This window comes from Vitis vinifera, chromosome 10 (genome assembly GCF_030704535.1).
Source record: "Vitis vinifera cultivar Pinot Noir 40024 chromosome 10, ASM3070453v1".
Taxonomy (NCBI): Eukaryota; Viridiplantae; Streptophyta; class Magnoliopsida; order Vitales; family Vitaceae; genus Vitis; species Vitis vinifera.
Window position 1 is genome coordinate 11,769,589 of NC_081814.1, and position 18,553 is coordinate 11,788,141.

At 33.2% G+C, this 18,553-nt stretch overlaps 3 protein-coding genes across 6 annotated transcripts; 2 read left to right on the forward strand and 1 right to left on the reverse strand.

Annotated features, from left to right (window-relative positions):
* Positions 1-1,843: 1,843 nt before the first annotated feature.
* Positions 1,844-2,449, forward strand: LOC104880517 (uncharacterized). The gene has a single exon (XM_010657384.3). The coding sequence runs from the start codon at positions 1,845-1,847 to the stop codon at positions 2,286-2,288; it is 444 nt and encodes a 147-aa protein (XP_010655686.2). The 5' UTR covers position 1,844; the 3' UTR covers positions 2,289-2,449.
* A 1,649-nt stretch (positions 2,450-4,098) lies between these two features.
* On the reverse strand, positions 4,099-5,477 carry LOC100263456 (glutaredoxin-C1). Of its 4 annotated transcripts, none has more exons than XM_019222631.2 (3): positions 5,138-5,477; positions 4,875-4,915; positions 4,099-4,715 (listed from the first exon to the last, which is right to left on the reverse strand). In XM_019222631.2, exon 3 carries the CDS (start codon positions 4,697-4,699, stop codon positions 4,310-4,312), a length of 390 nt encoding a protein of 129 aa, XP_019078176.1. In that variant the 5' UTR covers positions 4,700-4,715; positions 4,875-4,915; positions 5,138-5,477; the 3' UTR covers positions 4,099-4,309. The 4 variants fall into 4 exon arrangements, with proteins under 4 accessions (XP_019078176.1, XP_019078175.1, XP_019078174.1 ...); XM_019222630.2 differs by having other exon boundaries at positions 4,099-4,726; positions 5,138-5,475; XM_019222629.2 differs by having other exon boundaries at positions 4,099-4,726; positions 4,826-4,915; positions 5,138-5,475.
* A 7,126-nt stretch (positions 5,478-12,603) lies between these two features.
* LOC100261669 (endoplasmic reticulum oxidoreductin-1) lies at positions 12,604-18,523 on the forward strand. Its single transcript, XM_002271608.5, has 10 exons — positions 12,604-13,043; positions 13,544-13,675; positions 14,003-14,261; positions 14,565-14,675; positions 15,106-15,224; positions 16,212-16,316; positions 16,480-16,682; positions 17,150-17,273; positions 17,909-18,165; positions 18,294-18,523. Exons 1-10 carry the CDS (start codon positions 12,894-12,896, stop codon positions 18,295-18,297), a joined length of 1,464 nt encoding a protein of 487 aa, XP_002271644.2. The 5' UTR covers positions 12,604-12,893; the 3' UTR covers positions 18,298-18,523.
* The last annotated feature ends 30 nt before the right edge of the window (positions 18,524-18,553 follow it).

Here is an 18,553-nt window from a genome sequence, read left to right on the forward strand (position 1 = left end):
ATAAAACCTATCTTTTAAATTTGGATTTCAATAGTTTTGATTGCATTAATATTTCAAATCAACTAATAAGAAAAGAATTTGCGCCTTAAACCAAATTTATGTTGATAAATATACTAATTAACATAAGAAAAATTTTGATATCTTAGCAAAATTTTTTAATTATTATTAAAAATGTAACTATTTATAACATTTAAGATATTTAATTTATTCATCTCTTTTTATAGATTTTATATCAATAAAAATTATTGGAGGCACAAAAATATTGATTCTCAATATTTTAACTTTTAATTCCTTTTTTTTTGCAAAGTTTAATAAACATGTCATAAATGTATTAAACTCTCTTGATTCTGGATTATTCCAACAGATAAAATGGTCACCATCAAGGACCACTATTGTCGTCTTTTTTGACTTTTATTTTTCTCCTACTTTCCAACTTTTTCTAAAGCTCACGATTTTGGTAAAGGACATGCCCCTTTAAAGTAAAAGTTTGAATAATCAAATTTTTGAAAGCAGGGTCCTTATTAAGAACCCCACGGGGTCCTTATTAAGGGCCCCACCCTAGGGATTCCTCTTAGACTGTAGATGATGAAGAGTAGAAAAAAAAGAAGGTAAAATTAAATTAAAAAAATAAAAAAACTTTATGTATCTTCAAATTCAGTTGGTGGGCAAAGTTTCCTTCCATTTTTTAACTGGTCTCCTGAAAAATTGGGCTTTCGTGCCCATTTGGTTAGTGGACCTGGTTTGGGCCTTGCATAGGTCAAAGAATCAGAATTGGAACTGTCTATGGGCCTGGGCCTAACTACCAAGCTTGATTTATTCATGCAACCATGTAAGATAGAAGCTGAAATTCAATTTTAAAAATCCGACTCCCCCAAATCAAATACAAAGGGTCTGTTTGATAATTGTTTTTTTCTGTTCTCTAAAAAAAAAAAAGGAAAACATGTCTCGTAATGAGAAAACCATTTTTTTTTATTCTTAAGAATATAAAACAGAAGGTTTTTAAAAAAAACATTTTATAATTGCTTTCACGTGTTTTTAAAAGGTTGTTTTAAAAAATAATTATACAAACATGTAGAAAAATTAAAAATAAAGCATTGGATATGCAAATCATTTTTAAAACATATTTTTTTTAAAAAAACTAAAAATAGATTTAAAACATTTTAGGTTCTAAACAAAGTTTTGTTCTACAAAACATTATAAAATATTTTTTAAAAACTTTTCTCAAAATTATTTTCGAAAATAGGACCAAAAATAGACATCTATAATTGGTTTGGCCGCCCCAAACGGATTGGATTTTGAGATGTGCCTATTTCAAGGGACCGTTTGTGGAAGTTGGAGAAAAATGAGATGGCATGCAACAAAAATTAACAGAAAGATTCTAAACTGAGAAACTATGATTGGGAATGCTAAATCATATCCTACAAAGAAGGAAGAATCTACCAAAAATCAGGCCAATTTCCATTGACACTGTGGACTAAATATTGAAGACATCATGACCAAAATATCCCTCATTTGTCCGAGTTTATAGCACCCTATCTTAAAGGATGATCCACCAAAAAAATCAGTGGGTTAGGTGAAAACGCCCTCTCATGCATTCATTCATTTCCAACGTCTCTCTCCCAACTCACAACAAAGAAAACAGAAAGGACGATCACTGATACCAACCCCAATCCCCTCTCTCCCAATTTTGATTTCGTTATCCAGTATTCACCATGCATATATGCATCCAACCCAGATAAAAAAAACCCCATTAAACCCCATCAACCTGTAGAGAGACCTTCCTCCTCCTCCTCCAGTATGCCTATCTCCACCCTCAGATCATACCATAATGGCTTGTAATGATGATGGAGACAGAACTTCACAGCCTAGAAGAAACCCTACCTGCTGCAATATCAAAACTAAAGAGACATTCTTCCATCATCAGGGACGGCGAGGAAAGTGATGCACTGGTAAAGTACACAAGTCTGAAAGATGTGATTCTCAACTCGCCAAGATATAATTCGTACGAGGGAAATGCTTTCGATTCGACCAACATTTCGATACGGAACCAACTGGTAAAGCATGCAGCCTCCGCCTACCTCCAGTCAGCTGCGGTTCTCTCCAGCCGAAACCAGAACTGCTTGGTCCGTATGTGGAGGAGAATGAAGAACAATGCTACATTGCGTTCATGCTGGTTCGTCTACATTAGGAACCCCTTGGGAGCTTGTTTCCAGCCGATATGTCGGTTTCTTGGTTGGACGATACATGAAATTGGAAGGTTTTGGACTAGGAGGATCACCATAGCCTGAGACTACGTACTACTGTGAACATGCAATCGATGGAGTTAATTCTTTCCAAGCTAGGTATGCATTCATTTTATCATTTTCTCGTCCTTTTTTTTTTTGTCTTCTAAAATGATCATGTAATAAACAAGTATGATCAATTTCAATTATTGATTGTAATTATATTATTCCCTCCGATTGCAATTGTAATTATGTACTCAGCGTTTGGGGCAAAACCTATTGTAAGATTTCCAGGTTTAAATGCAAAGCACTTTAATTTTACCATCCACAACTAAAGGGGAAGCGAAAATTGGTTGAGAACTTGGAAATTAGATTTTTTCAACCTATTTTATGTGTTTTCAAAGTAATGTTTTTTTATCAAATATGTTTTGAAGTGTGGACAAATTGTTTTTAAAAATAAAAATATTGGTTTTATAAATAGATTCCTGATGTTATATAACTATGAGTTTCTTTTAACTATGTAGACTGTTTAGATGTATTTTAAAATCATGAGAGCCTTTTTGGGCTTAGAGCGGACAATATCACATGATTGATTGAAGGTTGTTATAAATTATATTAGAGTCAATCATCAATTCCAGTGTGGGGGTTTGTTTGGTCTCGTGAGGAGTGTTTGTCCCTAGTGTGGGGGTTTGTTTAGCCTCATGAAGGGTGTTTGTCTATTTGGTCCTTTAATCATATGGGACACAACGAGGACGTTCTATGTGCATATGTGGTATTTATGATGTTTCATATTAGATAGGGGAGAAACTTTTTTATGCTATATAAATATAATTTCCTCTTAATCAAATAGATGTGTTTTAAAGCCGTGGGTCCCTTTGGGTGGGATAATATTTACACGGTTAAGTGCGAATTGTTATATTCAAAATAAGATAACTATTTTAACTTAGTATTTAAAATTGTTTTTGACTCTAAGTTATAGTATTAAATTATTTTATCAAATATATTTAATTTATTAAATGACTTAAATTATTAAGTCATATTATATTATTAAGTTGATTTGCCAAACACCCTCTAAGTCTTCTTTTTGGTTATATACTTGAGCAAGGTAGAAGTCTTCAACTCATGCTAATGACATTGTAAAATAAAGGAAGAAGAACAAACTAGATGAGAAAGAAATTGAAATGTTAAGAATAATGTATTTATTCAATTAATAGGTCATCTTTTTATAGAAGGGCAGGAGATACCATATATATACAAAAAAAAAAAAAGTAGATGATCTTCAATAAGTGATGATACTTTCAATCCTAAGGCTTTTGCCAATTAATTATGAATTAATGTTTTTTGAATTTATGAAATGTGATCGTTTCTAAACACAATTGATTTCAATTTCGTAGGAGATAGTGAAGTCTGTTTAATTAAAAATAATAATAATTTCATTTTAAATAAGATCACATCTTTGTGAGATTGGTCCATGAGCCATGTGGAAAAGGGGGGAGGAGGAAGACTAAGTGGCCTTCTTCAAAACGCAGCGTTTTAGTCCATGCTATAGGCACCATCTACGCCTGTCAAACCCCAAAACCGAGAGGCAGCAAATCAAAAGATCCTCTCGTCTTCCTTCACTCATATCCTCATCATTTATTTTTTCTAAAAGAAAAAAGAAAAAGGAAACCGTTATGAAATTTGGCAGAAGGTATATGTCCTCAATATTGTACGGACTTGGCATAATTTTATTCCCACACCCTCTTTTATGTCTTTGCATGGTTATTGCATGCCATTAATCTAATCTCCTTGATTTCCGGCCGGCAGGCGACCTGTGATATCCGGTCAACAGGTCGGAAAAATGGAGATTCAAACTTATCTGATATTCACCACTCAGTTCCATAGATAGTTGATTTCATATTAATTGATATCTAATATCCCAAATAACATTCATCTTCTTGATATGAGCCTTCCAAAAACAAACAAGCTCAGTTCACTGTACAATTATGTATGTCTGATTATAATCATAAAAAGACGGGTAAAAGTAGACAATATAATAGGGAAATTCTAGTAATAGGAGTTGGTTGGATATTCCGGTGATGATGAAGTTATAGCCAGAGAGCTCCGGCAGCTTTCAGGAGAGGGACCAAGGTGCCGTTAATGTGACAAGACATGAGAGTTTCGATACCGCCCAAGAACTTGCCACCCACAAAGACAGCCGGGACAGAATGCTGGCCGCCGGCGAGCTGGTACAGGACGGATTGCATTTCGGAGCCATACTTCTCCTTGTCGAGCTCCACGATAGTGGGTCCTACTCCAAGGCCGAAAAGCAGCTGTTTCATCACGTGGCACATGCAGCAGCCGCTGAGGCTGAACACCACCACCGCATTGCTGGAGCCCAGCCTCCTCACCGCCTCATACGTGGTCTCCGGCTTCTCATGGGCTTCACCGTCCATCCCAAGCTGTTCCTCTATCATGCCTGATTCCTTCATTTGCATGCTTTCTGGTTCCAAACTGCAATATAACTACAGAGGATAGAAAAATGAAAATAAAAATAAAAATCCTAAGGATTCGCAAAGCTACTTTTCTGTGTATGGAAGGCAAAAGATTGAAGGGGTTTCAACTTTCAAGTTCCAACTGTTGCTTTTGAGCACGTATGATGGGAGAGAGTACCGAGTGGCGGTATTTGTAGGGTTTTGCAGCAGTAGTACAAGCTACATATACAAGAAACAAAAAACAAACAGTGAAATACAGTGAGTTGGGAAGCAGAAAACAGCGGAATGCATAGGAAATGTTGCAGAGCAGTAGTCCAAAGTCCAAACGACTCCTAGGGTTTGCAGATAATTAAAAGAAGAAAATGGAAATAGAGAGAGAGAGAGAGAGAGGAGGAATCTGAAGAGAAGAGGAGAGAATGAGAGGGACGTGGGGGAGCGTACCCGGCAATATCTGACGGCTGCGCAGTGCTGGAGGTTGAGCGCTCTCAGCCTCTCTCTCCTGCTGCTTCTTATCCTCACAGAGAGTACGGACTCCTAATCATCCGCTCTCAGGCACAGCACGCCATGTCTCCTTCAACTCTTGGCCTGGGGTATCCTCTGCCTCTATGCTGATGCTGATGATGGTTAATGGCAATTTTTCTTCCCTTTTTTATACAGTTACCAGGGAGACACGCGCCTCCCACGCGCCAACTAACCGGGACCCACAGAGACCACTACTGCAACTTCAACAGAATTGGCGTGAGACGACCTGTACGGATTTTTCAACGGCAAGACCCAAGGGTTTTGGACCTTTTTGTATCAGAGAATCACGTTTTCTCGTGGAGAAGAGCGACCGACAGGCCAGACAATGCAACGTCTTCGACGCCGTCGTTTTGGCGGTCAGTGGATCGGTCTATATACGGAGCTTGCGCAGGGGCCCTGGTCATCGTCCTAGCCCTTGGGACAGATATATGTTATATCGACAGGGCTTGTAAATTGTAATAACGCCTTTCCGAATCCGAACCACAGAAGCTAACCGCTAGTGGTTGCCCCCGGCATGGATAAGAGCAGAAGGAAACGGTCAAAGACGAGGTTCTTTCAACTTTTTTTTTTATTTTTTTTCATTTTTTTTTCATCTAATATTAATAAGTGTAGGTAATGAAATCCATCGGACCATGATTGGGTACATCCAAACAACTCCTTAGGAATGATGATATCGATTGGCTCATTGGGTTTAACATTGCATGATATGGCCCCTTCGATTTTGCCAGTTACCTTCTAACATAATTTATTGCTTTTGGTCGCATGGGTAAAGAAAAAGTAGGCTGTGGCTCTCCAATCAAGAAAATTGCAATATTTTCAATGATATCATATTCTATAAGCTTAATTTTTTTTTCCAAATAATTCAAATAAATTTTATTATCTTTCTCTATATTTATTTATCCATATCTAATAATTTTAACAAAAAATATAGAATAAATAAATAATTGAGTAATATGGTAATATAATAATATAATATTTGTCGTATAATATATTAATAATTTATTTTCACATTTAAATATTTTAGTTTTGATGTATAAATAACAATCAATTTTTTTTATTAAATATATATTTCTAAATAATAACTACATCATAGTATTTTATTTTACAAATTCCACACTTAAAATTTTATTTTATTTTATAAGTTAAGATAACATAGTTTCGATAGAGTTTTCATATATGTTAGGTACCATGCTTTTATTGTGCAAAAATTTCATTAAATATGGTAAATAGAACATTTTTTTAAGTTTTAAAATTTAAGAAAAAAAAAATGGTGGATTTTATTATTTGTATGTTGGTGATGTTCAAAATAATTTTTTCTTGACTTTTTATTTTTGATAATTTTTCTTAGGTAATTTCTTTTTCAAAGAAATTTAGTAAAAACTATCAATTTATAACTAAAATTGAAAAATTAGATTTTGATTTACATGAAAGGAAGTTTTAAAAGTATTTTAATTGGATTCAAATGGAGGTATTCCATACCCCTACTATTTATATTGTAAACCTAAAGTAAATAGAGTTATAAATGAGAAAATAATAACCATTTACTTAAATGTTTATAATACAAATATAAATAAAGAGCCATAGAGTAAATAAAATTGTATAGAAATATAGTTGCAGTATTGCAGAGTAAATAAAATCATACATAGATATAATTACATTGTTGTAGAGTAAATAAAACTCGGACCACTTGTGCAATCTTTTTTCATTTGTGTTTCACTTGGTATATTTTTTTTTTTAACATTTCTTTAAATTTTGCAAATGATCATCTTCCTTCTTTGAGAGACCTTTAGTACCTTAAAACTTTCTATTGTAGGAATCATGAAACATCTTGAATAATAATCAAATCCAAACAACATCAATCTTCTCAACCTAGAATATTGTAATTCTACATCATGTTGTTCAAGTTATTTGTATACAAATATAACTATGACACATAATTATAGTTCTTTGTTTTTCTTATTATTACAAAATTTTCCAACATCCAAAACATCTATACCATAAAAACGTAGCATCCCAAATTCCTTAGCTGTAACATCATCTTCCTTCTTGCTCCCCTCTAACTTGGTCTGTAAAAAATAATTTTACATAAAAAAGAACAAACTCATAAGAATGAATGCTATTGATGTTGCATAAAAAGACATTGGACACGTACTTGTACATCGAAACGTTGAGTTGTCTTTTACCAAGCCTTATAAAAGGTAAAAAGAAAGAAGGTTGTAACAAACTTCATTGATAATAATGGAATTGAAGACATAACTCACTTGAATGTGTTCAATTTTTTTGAAGATCCTAGTGACAAAATTGATCGTTTAATTGGAGATGAATATGTTTTTTATGATTGATTGTCATGCCTTATATGTTATTTTATCTTCATATGTTCTTTCGTTTTACAAACATTAACTTTTTTTTTTGAGTTCTTTTTTTTTTTTCTATGCATGATATTTATATATTTATTTATTTATTTATTCAAATAAATAGATGAATCATCTTAACTTGACTAATTACACAACACATCATGAAGATGTATGTCTTGCAAACTGTGTCACAACGCATACAATTTTTCTAGATTAAAAGTATTTCTTGAACTTAACATTTGTACCAAACATTATTAATATAATATTAGGTTCTATAAAACCTAATTCAAAGCTCTAGAAGAGCTACTATTGTTTTAATTAGCAGAATCAAACTTAATATTGATGATGCATTATATTATGTCAAATTTAAAAGGAATTTGCTTAGTTTCAAAGATATTTGTCAAAATGGATATCATATTGATGCTATGAATAAAAGTAATATAGAGTTACTTTAATTGTTTCGGGACAAAAGTAACTATTAGAGAAGCTCCCTACTTTTTCTTATGGGTTGTATCATGCAACCATTAGACCTATTAAATCATATGCTATAATGACCCACAAATTCTATGACCTATACCTTTATAATTTGGCTTGAGTGATTCGGTCACCTTAGTTCATCTATGATGCGTTGAATCATTTGTAACTCTCATGGGCACCCTTTAAAACACCAAAAGATTCTTGTGCCTAATAATTATAACTGTGTTACCTGTATTAAGAAGATATATATATATATATATATATATATATATATATTATCAAGCCATCTTTTACCAAAGTTGTCTCAAAATTCCCAACCTTTTTAGAAAGAAATCATTAGGATATATCTGGCCTCATTCATCCTCTTTGTGGACCATTTCGGTATTTTATGGTCTTAATAGATGCCTTCACTAGGTGGTCATATGTTTATCTCATTTTCATTTGCAATATTGCTTTTATTAGGTTACTTAAATAATTAATCTAAGAACACAATTTCTAGATTACCTTATTAAGAAAATTTGTCTTGATAATGCGGGTGAATTTCCATCCCAAACTTTTATTGACTTTAGTATGTCAACTAGAATTGACATCGAACATGTCTTGTTATTCATGTTCATACCTAAAATAGTCTTGTTAAATATCTTATCAAACGACTTTAATTGATTGTTCTACCATTACTTTTAAGAACACAACTACCTCTTTTTGCTTGGGGTCATGCTATGCTCCATGCTCATCCTTAGTCCATCTTTGGCTTTTCGTTTATCATGAGGATTCATCTTTAAAACTTGTACTTTGTCAACAACCAAATGTTTCTCACTTAAGAATTTTTTGTTGTACTATCTATGTCCCTATTGTTCCTCCTTTAAAGACTAAGATGGGTTCTCAAAAGTGCCTTGGGATTTATGTTGATTTTGATTCTCCAAATATCATTTGATATTTGGAACCCCAAATATGTGATGTTTTTATGACATGTTTTGTCGATTGCCATTTTGATGAAACAATTTTTCCGTTGTTAGAGAAAAAAGTCAATTCCAAAAGAATGGCGTGAAAATAATATAATTACTTAGAATACATTGATTTTATCTGATCTTGACCTTTAAACAAATCAATGTGAATAAAAAATTCAAAAGATTATTCATTTGTAATGAATCGCAAATCAACTGTCAAATACATTCATTGATGTAAAGAAAGTGACAAAGTCATATATACTAATTGCAAATACTCTAGCATAAATTGATGTTCGTATAGGACAATTAACCAATATTATATGAAATGAATCTAAGATATGCATGAAGCATGATAGACCTATTAGCTCAAATGAGATAGTTCAATGGAAAAGAAAAATGCAAATAAAAACACATAAAAACATTGACACTCTTGTAAAAGTTCAATAAAAAAATAGGCTATTAAATTTGACTAATAAGTCCTAGATTAATAATCAAATGACCCTTAAAGGAGGCTCAAATTATACAATTAGCCTTAAAGAGACACAAATACCTCAAAATAGGAGATCTCTATTAGTTATCTACATACAAGAGAAAAATGAGATCAAAATACACTCATTATACACAATATTTTCTTTTGAAGTGGCTATCAACATCATAAAAAATGATGAGAATCCCGAACTAAAAGTTGTGGATGAATGTCGATGAAGAAATGATTGACAAAAATGGAAAGTAATCTAATAAGAGCTAAACTTGTTAAAAAAACAAAAAATATTTGGACCAATAGTCTAAACGCATATAGATGTTAAGTCTATTGGGTATAAATGTGTTTTTATTAGAAAACGCAATAAAAAGAATGAAATCATAAGATATAAAATGCGATTAGTAGCATAACCTTTTTCCTAAAAACCTAATATTAACTATGAGGAAACATACTCTCTTGTCATGGACGCAATCACATTTTGATTTTTAATTTGTTTGAAAGTCTTAAAAGGACTAGATATGCATATCATGAATGTCATTACAACATATTTATATGGATCCATAGATAATAATATATAAATGAAAATCCTTTAAGGATTTAGATTGCTTGAAGCAAATAATATAAATTCTCGTAGCATGTACTCAATCAAGCTACTACAATCATTATATGGATTAAAGTATTTCAGACACATGTTGTACAATCACCTTAGCATATACTTTCTAAAAGAAGGGTATGTGATTAACCCTATATGTTCATGCGTTTTCATTAAGAGATTAGAAACCAGATTTGGAATTATTGCAATTTATGTTGATGATAACTCATAAAAATTGCTAATTATTTGAAGAGAGAATTTGAAATGAAAGATTTGAGGAAAGCAAAATTATGTCTTGTCTGATCAAACAGTTTTCAAATGGAATGTTAGTTTATCAATCAACATATACAAAAAAAAAAAAAAAACGTGAAGTGCTTTCATATGGATAAATCACATCAACTAAATTCTTCAATGGTAGTTTGCTCACTAGAAATAAAAAATGATTTAATTTTTTTTTTTAATCCTAAATAGGATAATGAAGAAATATTTGGAGAAATACTTTGTCTTAGTGCTATTGGTGCACTCATATGCCTTGTAAATTGTATATGATTAGACATAGTATTCTTTGTCAACTTGCTTACGAGATATAGTTTCACACCAACTTGAAGACATTGGAATGGTGTCAACTTGTAGTATGATGTCTCTATGGAATATCTAACATTGGTTTATTGTACTTAAAGGATTATAGTTTTAGTTACTTGGTTATGCGGTCGTTGACTATCTTTTGGATTCTCAAAAAGTTTGATCTCAAACAAGGTAGTATATATTTACCTATGGTGGTACAACAATATTGTGGAATCAGTTAGACAAATAATGGTAGCCACATTTTCAAATCATTAAGAAATATTTACAATTCGTGAAGCGGTCATGAATGTCTATGGTTAAGATCGATGATCCAACATATTAGAGAGTCATGTGGCTTCATCAAAGATAATTTGACAAAGTTATATGAAGAAAATGTTGCTTGTATTGCATAACTTAAGGGAGGATTTATAAAGGATGATAAAGCTAAGCATATTTGCTCTAAGTTCTTCTATGCTCATGAGCTATTAAAGAACGGTAAAATTGATGTTTAAATTCATGTGATAATCTAGGAGATCTATTCACAAAAATATTGGTATTTATTATGAAAAAATTAAGATACAACATTGGGATGTAGAAATTGAGAGATCTACAAATTGAAACTTTGAAAAAAATATGATCATATACATATCAGAAAGAGGATATTAATATATATATACTATACTCTTTTTACCTGCTTCTAGATTTTATGGTTTTACTAACAAGGTTTTTAGTGGGGTAACTTTGATGATAAAATCATTTAAATGAATATTCTACTTTTTTTTCCCTTTACTAAAGTTTTTCCTATTAGATTTTCTTCTAATAAAGTTTTAATAAGGTATATTTCTATAATCATCTAGGGTGTTATGATATATGAAATTTGGTATGAGAATATGCTACGATAAATGATCATCTATTTCCTAATATTCATCAACTGTTATTGTTAATCCCTTCTTGATTATATATATAAAGTTTCTACTATCTCTTCTTCTATAAAAGGTGGTTCTAAGATGGAACACATAATTTTATTCCTATTGTTTCTTCTTCCAATTCTTATCCTATTAAACTCTTCTTTTATAATAATATTACCTTAATTTATTGTAATTATTTAATTTGTATCTGAATTGTTAGTTCTTTTTTAGGATTTAGAATCCTAATTGGCTTTTATTATAATTAGATTTTATAATTTTTTTATTTATATTAAAAAAAAAGTGTTTGTGATATTCTTTTATTTGTTTCCTTTATATATATACACATGTGTGTGTGTGGGAGTGGTTTTTTTTTTTTTTTTTAATTTTAAAAATTTTAAATTTTTTTATTGTTTGCCAAAGCCATTAAAATCTGTGCGGGAATGGGAGAAATGATTAGATCGGTGGAAAATGAAATCTGCTATGAAAATCAGAGGTAGAATATGAAGTTTTGACCATGGTTTTCCCATTTCCGGTAACAGAAACCCACCACTCTAATTTTCAAACTCATCTTTACTTTTGACCGTTAAAGGGTGTGAATGGACCATGGGGCCATGGCCCAGTGGAGTTTCTTGGGCATTTACAATGGGTAGGGCAGTGGAGAGTCTGACGTGGCAAGAAGACACTGGATGGGTGACAACATCATGCGCGTATCCTGGTGCCCCCAGTTTCTAAACCAAAAATAATGCTTTTTGTTTTTCTTTTTCATGCCTCAAGTAGCCGGACAACTTAAAATTGTGGATTATTTATCGGCGGGTGCATGCCTCCACGTCATCATATGTCTAAACTTGATTGGATTTAAAAATTGGAGATAAATATAAATCTTAGAGACATTTATTATCTTCTCTTGAATTACACCATAAACAAATTAAGCGTAATACAAAATAATTAAAAAAAAGAAAGCTCTTAAACATGCCAGGTGGCAATTTTTAAAAAAATGCCATGTCATTTTTAAAAAAATCAATAATTAATTTTAGGATGTAATTGGGCATTAAATCCTAAATCCACGGTTTCCAATTACATCGACCGACCGTACATTGTTTAGTTTTAAAGGTTTAGTGTAGATCCATAGTTCTTGAAAATTCAAAGCTTCTGGAATAAAACCAGCAACTACCGCCCATCTTTTCTTTAACTTTGGCTCCTGCTTTCTCGTATATATGCCATTTATGTTAAACATTTGATGATAAAACTTACACAACTCAAATCTGCTTTTCCTTTTCTATTCATCGATATATTTTTTTTTTCCTGCAACCAAACAGAGGTGTTTTCTTGAGAAATCTAGGGCTTCTAGACGCATGGCGGTGGTGAAATCAGAGATTGCGGAGAAAAGTCACAGACGGCGATGGGTTTGGGTCGTTGGGGCTCTCCTCGTCGTCCTTGCTATGGCGATGAAACCAATGATCTCGCATTTCGGTGGCAGCAATAAACCCTGCCACTGTGGGAAGGTATTTTCTTTTGCCGTCTGTTTGGTTTCTGAGAAAATCGAGCAAAAGAAAAGAAAAGTGAAAGTGAGGTGGTTGGTCTCTCGGATGAGTAGAGGGTTCCTTTTTCATTTCCTAGCAACCAATTACATGGTTTGATTTGAAATTTTGTGCATTTTGGTATCTGACATTTAGATTTTTCTCGATCAAAGAACTAGTTTTGTTTTATTAATTTTTCTCGAAAATATGAACTCTAACTTGAGAGCTGTACCTAATATCAGAACCACTTTTTTAATTGTTGAAAGGACTGAAATTTTATGAGTAATTATGATTTTTTATAGCTTTATGATTAATTATGTTTGTATGATAATTACTTTAGGTTATTGAACGATTTTGTTACAATTCTGAGCATAGTTACTCAACTGAGCTTGCTTTCATTGGTCTGAATGACAAATTAGACTTGACTGATGCAGCTATTTGTGTTTCGGCTTCTCATTAAAATTCTTTGCCCAAAACTTTTTCAGGATGCACATAAGTATAGTGGGATGGTAGAGGACTGTTGTTGTGACTATGTGACGGTAGACCATCTTAATGAGGAAGTTTTGCATCCAATACTCCAAGAGCTTGTTACAACTCCATTTTTCCGATATTTTAAGGTTGGTTTTAATTCCATACTGGCTAGAAGCAAGCAAATTGTCTGATGAATTAATACCCGGTCCTTGCTCTTCCATGTATTTAATTCTATTTTGAAGATGAGTTAGTGTGTGTGTTGTGGGGGTTGGGGGGGGTGGGTGGCGCGGGGGAGAACAATATTTCGGGGTTTGAAGGTAAATTATTACATGTCAAAACTAATCTAGATGTACGATATTTCTGTGTTTATGACTTGTTTATTCTGTTATACTTCAATTGATATTGTGTTTTCGCTTATGCTTGACTGACCTATATCCCATTTTCTGAAGCCTGTTGATCCATTTCTATGGTAGGCTAAGTTGTGGTGTGACTGCCCTTTCTGGCTAGATGATGGTATGTGCCACTTGCGGGATTGCAGTGTTTGTGAATGCCCCGAAAATGAGTTCCCTGAAACATTTAAGAAGCCCTTTAATCATGTCCTTTCATCAGAAGATCTTATTTGTCAAGAGGGAAAGCCACAGGCGGCTGTTGACCGTACACTAGATACCAAAGCTTTCAAAGGCTGGGTAGAAGTAGACAATCCATGGACAAATGATGATGAGACTGACAATGGTGGATTCTTTTACCCTGCACATTCTAACATTTTTCATTTTATGTTTAGTTAAACGTTTTTGTTAATTTATTTCTTTTCAAGCCAATTGCATCTTTCTGAGAATGATAAGTCTCTACTCATATACTTGCAAATTTTAAAGTTAATAATGCCCTGGTAATTTATTGAAAATGTGATCTAGCAATTTAAGATCCATTGGAACTTCCAATGACATTGCTTAGTCAATAACACTCCATGTTTCTTTTCTTTTCTTAAGTTTCTTTAATGGTTTAATAAAGCTTTTGATGGTTCATTTTCATTTGCAGCGGAGATGACATATGTGAATCTTCAACTGAACCCTGAACGCTACACTGGATATACTGGTCCATCTGCACGAAGGATATGGGATGCTATTTATACTGAGAATTGTCCAAAATGTGAGTTCTTATTGTCTGCCATATCATGATGGATAATATTGTTTCTCTTCTCTTATGAAAGTATCTATGTTTGTTTATTTAGTTATTTCAATTTCTTCATATTATAAGCATCAACGAGGAGATGCCTAAGCCATTTCATTAGAAACGTTGGGTTTTAGTTGTTCGGTAAAATTAAGGTAGCATTTGGTTGCATTCTAGTTTTCTTGTTCTTGAAAATGAAGTGATTATCTAGAGAAAAGTCAAAATTACATTGTGGAGGAGGAGATCCCTGTTCAAAACTAAAACAAAAACAACAGTAGGTGAAAAGACTAATGGGACATGGTGTTCCCATTATGAGATTACCTAGTAGAAGCTTCCTTTAAGCAATCCCCTCCAAGCTGCTCATTCTCTACTATGATGATTTCTTGTTGATATTTGACCCATCATGCAGATCCATCTGGAGAATTTTGTCAAGAGAAGAAAATATTGTACAAATTGATATCTGGTCTTCACTCCTCCATATCAGTCCATATAGCTGCTGATTATCTGCTTAATGAAGCTACAAGCACGGTATTGGTTCTTGCTCATAGTTGTTTATTTAAACTTTGGGAATGGAAAATGTACTTGCTCCTTGCGAAATTATGCCCTTTATTCATATGTCCTTAACAATGATGGAGCCAGACAGTTCAATTGCTATGCTACCACTTGAATTGAATTTAGCATTAAAATACTGTTCCTGGTATGTTTCATATTCTAAACCATCATCTTTTAGCCATTTGGACTTTAACTTTGTAATGGTTTGTAGCATCATTCCTCCAAGTTGATCTTGGGAAACACTCATCATTACAACTGTTTGTGTTGATGATGGTGATAAAGTTCTTTGCCTTGGGTAGAAGTGGGAGTGCAAGGGTATGGTGACCGTGTGTTATCCTTGCCTTCCTGTGTGTTATTTGGAGGGATAGAAATTGTAACATTTTTTACCATCAGGATCTTATGGGAAAATGCCACTTTTGATTTATTTTTGGCATCTCTTCAGACTCCAGTACTTCCCCTCTCCTTGGAAAAATTAAAACTGATGATTGTGCTTTTGAGCATTCCTAGTCAGCTGCACATTCCAGGCTTGCTAAGGAGCATAGAGGAATTATATGGGCTATCCCAAAGTAGTATGTGCATGATTGAAGGAGATTCTTCTGTTTTCAGTTCTTAATTTCATCTGGGCTCCTACGGGTCCTGAAACATCTGCCTGCTTGCTGAAAGAGACTAGGGACATCTTATTGAGGTTGGGAGGCCAAGCTGGCTGGATATCAAGGGAAAAAGCTCAGCCGACCTCCTAGCCAAGAGAGGGGCTCATCTCTGGAACTTTGGTGGAGTTTCGAGAAATTTTATTCTGTGTTGATTCTTAGGCTGTTCGTATTATTTTCTTGAGATTTTTTTTTGTCTTGTTTCTAGATGGATTGCTTGTCCTTTCTTTTTTTCCTGGTATTTCTTGCATTTTTTTTATTAATATGAAGTCTGTTGATGACATATCTAACAATAATTTTTTTTCTTTGCTGTCAGTGGGGTCAAAATCTCACATTGCTCTATGATAGAGTCATAAAATACCCAGACCGTGTCGGAAACTTGTACTTCACTTTTCTCTTTGTTCTTCGAGCTGCCACAAAAGTGAGTATCAATTCTGACTCCTTTCAAGCATCAAATTAAGTTTTGTTGAAAGCATACTGCTGAAGTACTACTTAAATAATACCATGTTCTCTTGGTGGAGTAATTTCCTTCAATGTTGATGATTGCTCATCTTGTTGGCAATCTGCTCTTGTGTACATTTCAGGCAGCAGATTACTTGGAGCAGGCTGAGTATGATACTGGTAACCCTGATGATGACTTGAAAACACAGTCTCTAATGAGACAGCTGCTCTATAATCCCAAATTACAAGCTGCATGCCCCATCCCATTTGATGAAGCTAAGTTGTGGAAAGGTGAAAATGGACCTGAATTGAAGCAGCAGATACAAAAACAGTTCAGAAACATTAGGTCTTTCTCAAATCCTTATCTGATGGTTGTCTTATTTCAATATCAGTCTTGGACATTTTTACTTATAAATAGGAAAAAAAAAAAAACATAATTTTCCTGTGTCACTTTGCTCTGATAGATTTTAGTAAAAAATAGGGAAAAAAAAAAACTGATTTTCCTGTGTCACTTTGCTCAAATAGATTTTAACTATTATTTCAAGATGTTTTTGAAGTTATTTTGAAATCAGTAATTTTCATTTGTTTCAAAAGAAGTGCAGCAGAAGAAGGCAGAAACTTTTATCGGGTATCAAATATAAAGAATTTATATCTAAGTATGACCAATTAGCTTCTCTAATTTAATAACTCCTTATGTCTGGTTGCTTACAATAAATTTTCACTATGCATTTCAATGTGATCTTTGATTGCTGCACTATTATTGACTGGTTCATGCCTGTGCCAATGATACAATTATTTCTGTTTTCATTGTAGTGCATTGATGGACTGTGTTGGCTGTGAGAAGTGTCGACTTTGGGGAAAGCTTCAGGTTCATGGTCTTGGAACTGCATTGAAAATCCTTTTCTCTATTGATGGTCAAGACCTCTTGGGACAGTCTGTAAGTTTATTAAATTGACTTCAAATATAAATTTTTTGTTCTCCTTTTACTAGCAATTCTTACTTAATGTGTCACTGTGCCCCTATAAGAGGATATCCACGTTTCTATTTGAAATCCACCAAATAGTTTTTCTCAGGATTCAGTGAGGTTATGTTTGGTTTCCGGAAAATACTAAGGAAAGAAAAAAAATGTAAAGGAAAATGATTTTTTTCATGTTTGGTTGTCTATGAAAAATATAAAAGAAAATCAAATATAATTAAAATTAATTAAAAACTTATGTATTTTTAAATTATTTAATTTATATATCGATGAGTTAAAATAAGTAAAAAATGAGTTTTAAGTAGCGAGTAAAAATAATGTATTTTCATGTTTAGTCTATTTTTTATTTTTTATTTCCTTTTACTTTTTCTTTGTATTTTCCCTCAAAATTTCTGGGAACCAAACATAACGTAAGTGTCTATTGGTAGTATGAAAACAGGGAAAATGGTATATTTGATGTATGCTTTCACATGGTCAAGCATTTTTGGATTGACCATATAGATTGCCTACATCTTCATGAAATCATCCTTAATCACCCAGCATCCCCCCGGTTTTTTTTTTCTCATAAACTAAATTGAAGTCTGTTCGATCTTCAGCTGCAGTTGCAACGGAATGAAGTGATTGCCCTGATGAACCTACTCAATCGGCTCTCAGAATCACTCAAAGTTGTCCATGAAATGGGAACTTCAGCTGAAATGACCATTAAAGGGCAGATCTCTGCACCTGCTGCACAAAGCTGCCCATTACAAAGGATATGGGCATCTATCGTTGGAACCAAGGAAGGACAGAGCTCTGCACCCACTTCTCAAGGCTGCCCATTGCAAAGAATGTGGGCATCTATCGTAGGATCTAGGTACGGCATTACTGATGTTCATGACGTGATATTTTTCTTTCAATATTTGATTTTTCTTTTTTTCTTTTTTTAATTGATGATGCTAACAAAAGGGAGGTTGTTGAAATGTGGTGCTTGGCTGCTTGCAGATAAGAGTCGCTAACTTGAGTAGACTCTGCTTCAAAGGAACACACAGTTACTTATCTATTATAGGATTCTCACCGGCATTCTGGGTTTTGAAAACATTTTCACGGGAGGTATACGCCAGAAATGTTAAATTAAGAAGAATCTCAGAGAAATGTATAAGTTGGTGAAGATTTGTATTTGGTTGTCAACATTTCAAAACCCTCTAATAGCAAATTATTCAAGTGTTTTACCATATAATGTCTTATTTGATATGTTGTGGGTA

Bases quoted from the DNA above. Each gene is read 5' to 3' on its own strand.
- LOC104880517 (XM_010657384.3), top strand. From the start codon at position 1,845: ATGGAGACAGAACTTCACAGCCTAGAAGAAACCCTACCTGCTGCAATA.
- LOC100263456 (XM_019222631.2), bottom strand. From the start codon at position 4,699: ATGCAAATGAAGGAATCAGGCATGATAGAGGAACAGCTTGGGATGGAC.
- LOC100261669 (XM_002271608.5), top strand. From the start codon at position 12,894: ATGGCGGTGGTGAAATCAGAGATTGCGGAGAAAAGTCACAGACGGCGA. The intron at 14,676-15,105 runs GTGAGTTCTTAT...CCCATCATGCAG, and splicing joins TACTGAGAATTGTCCAAAAT to ATCCATCTGGAGAATTTTGT. The intron at 16,317-16,479 runs GTGAGTATCAAT...TGTACATTTCAG, and splicing joins TTCTTCGAGCTGCCACAAAA to GCAGCAGATTACTTGGAGCA.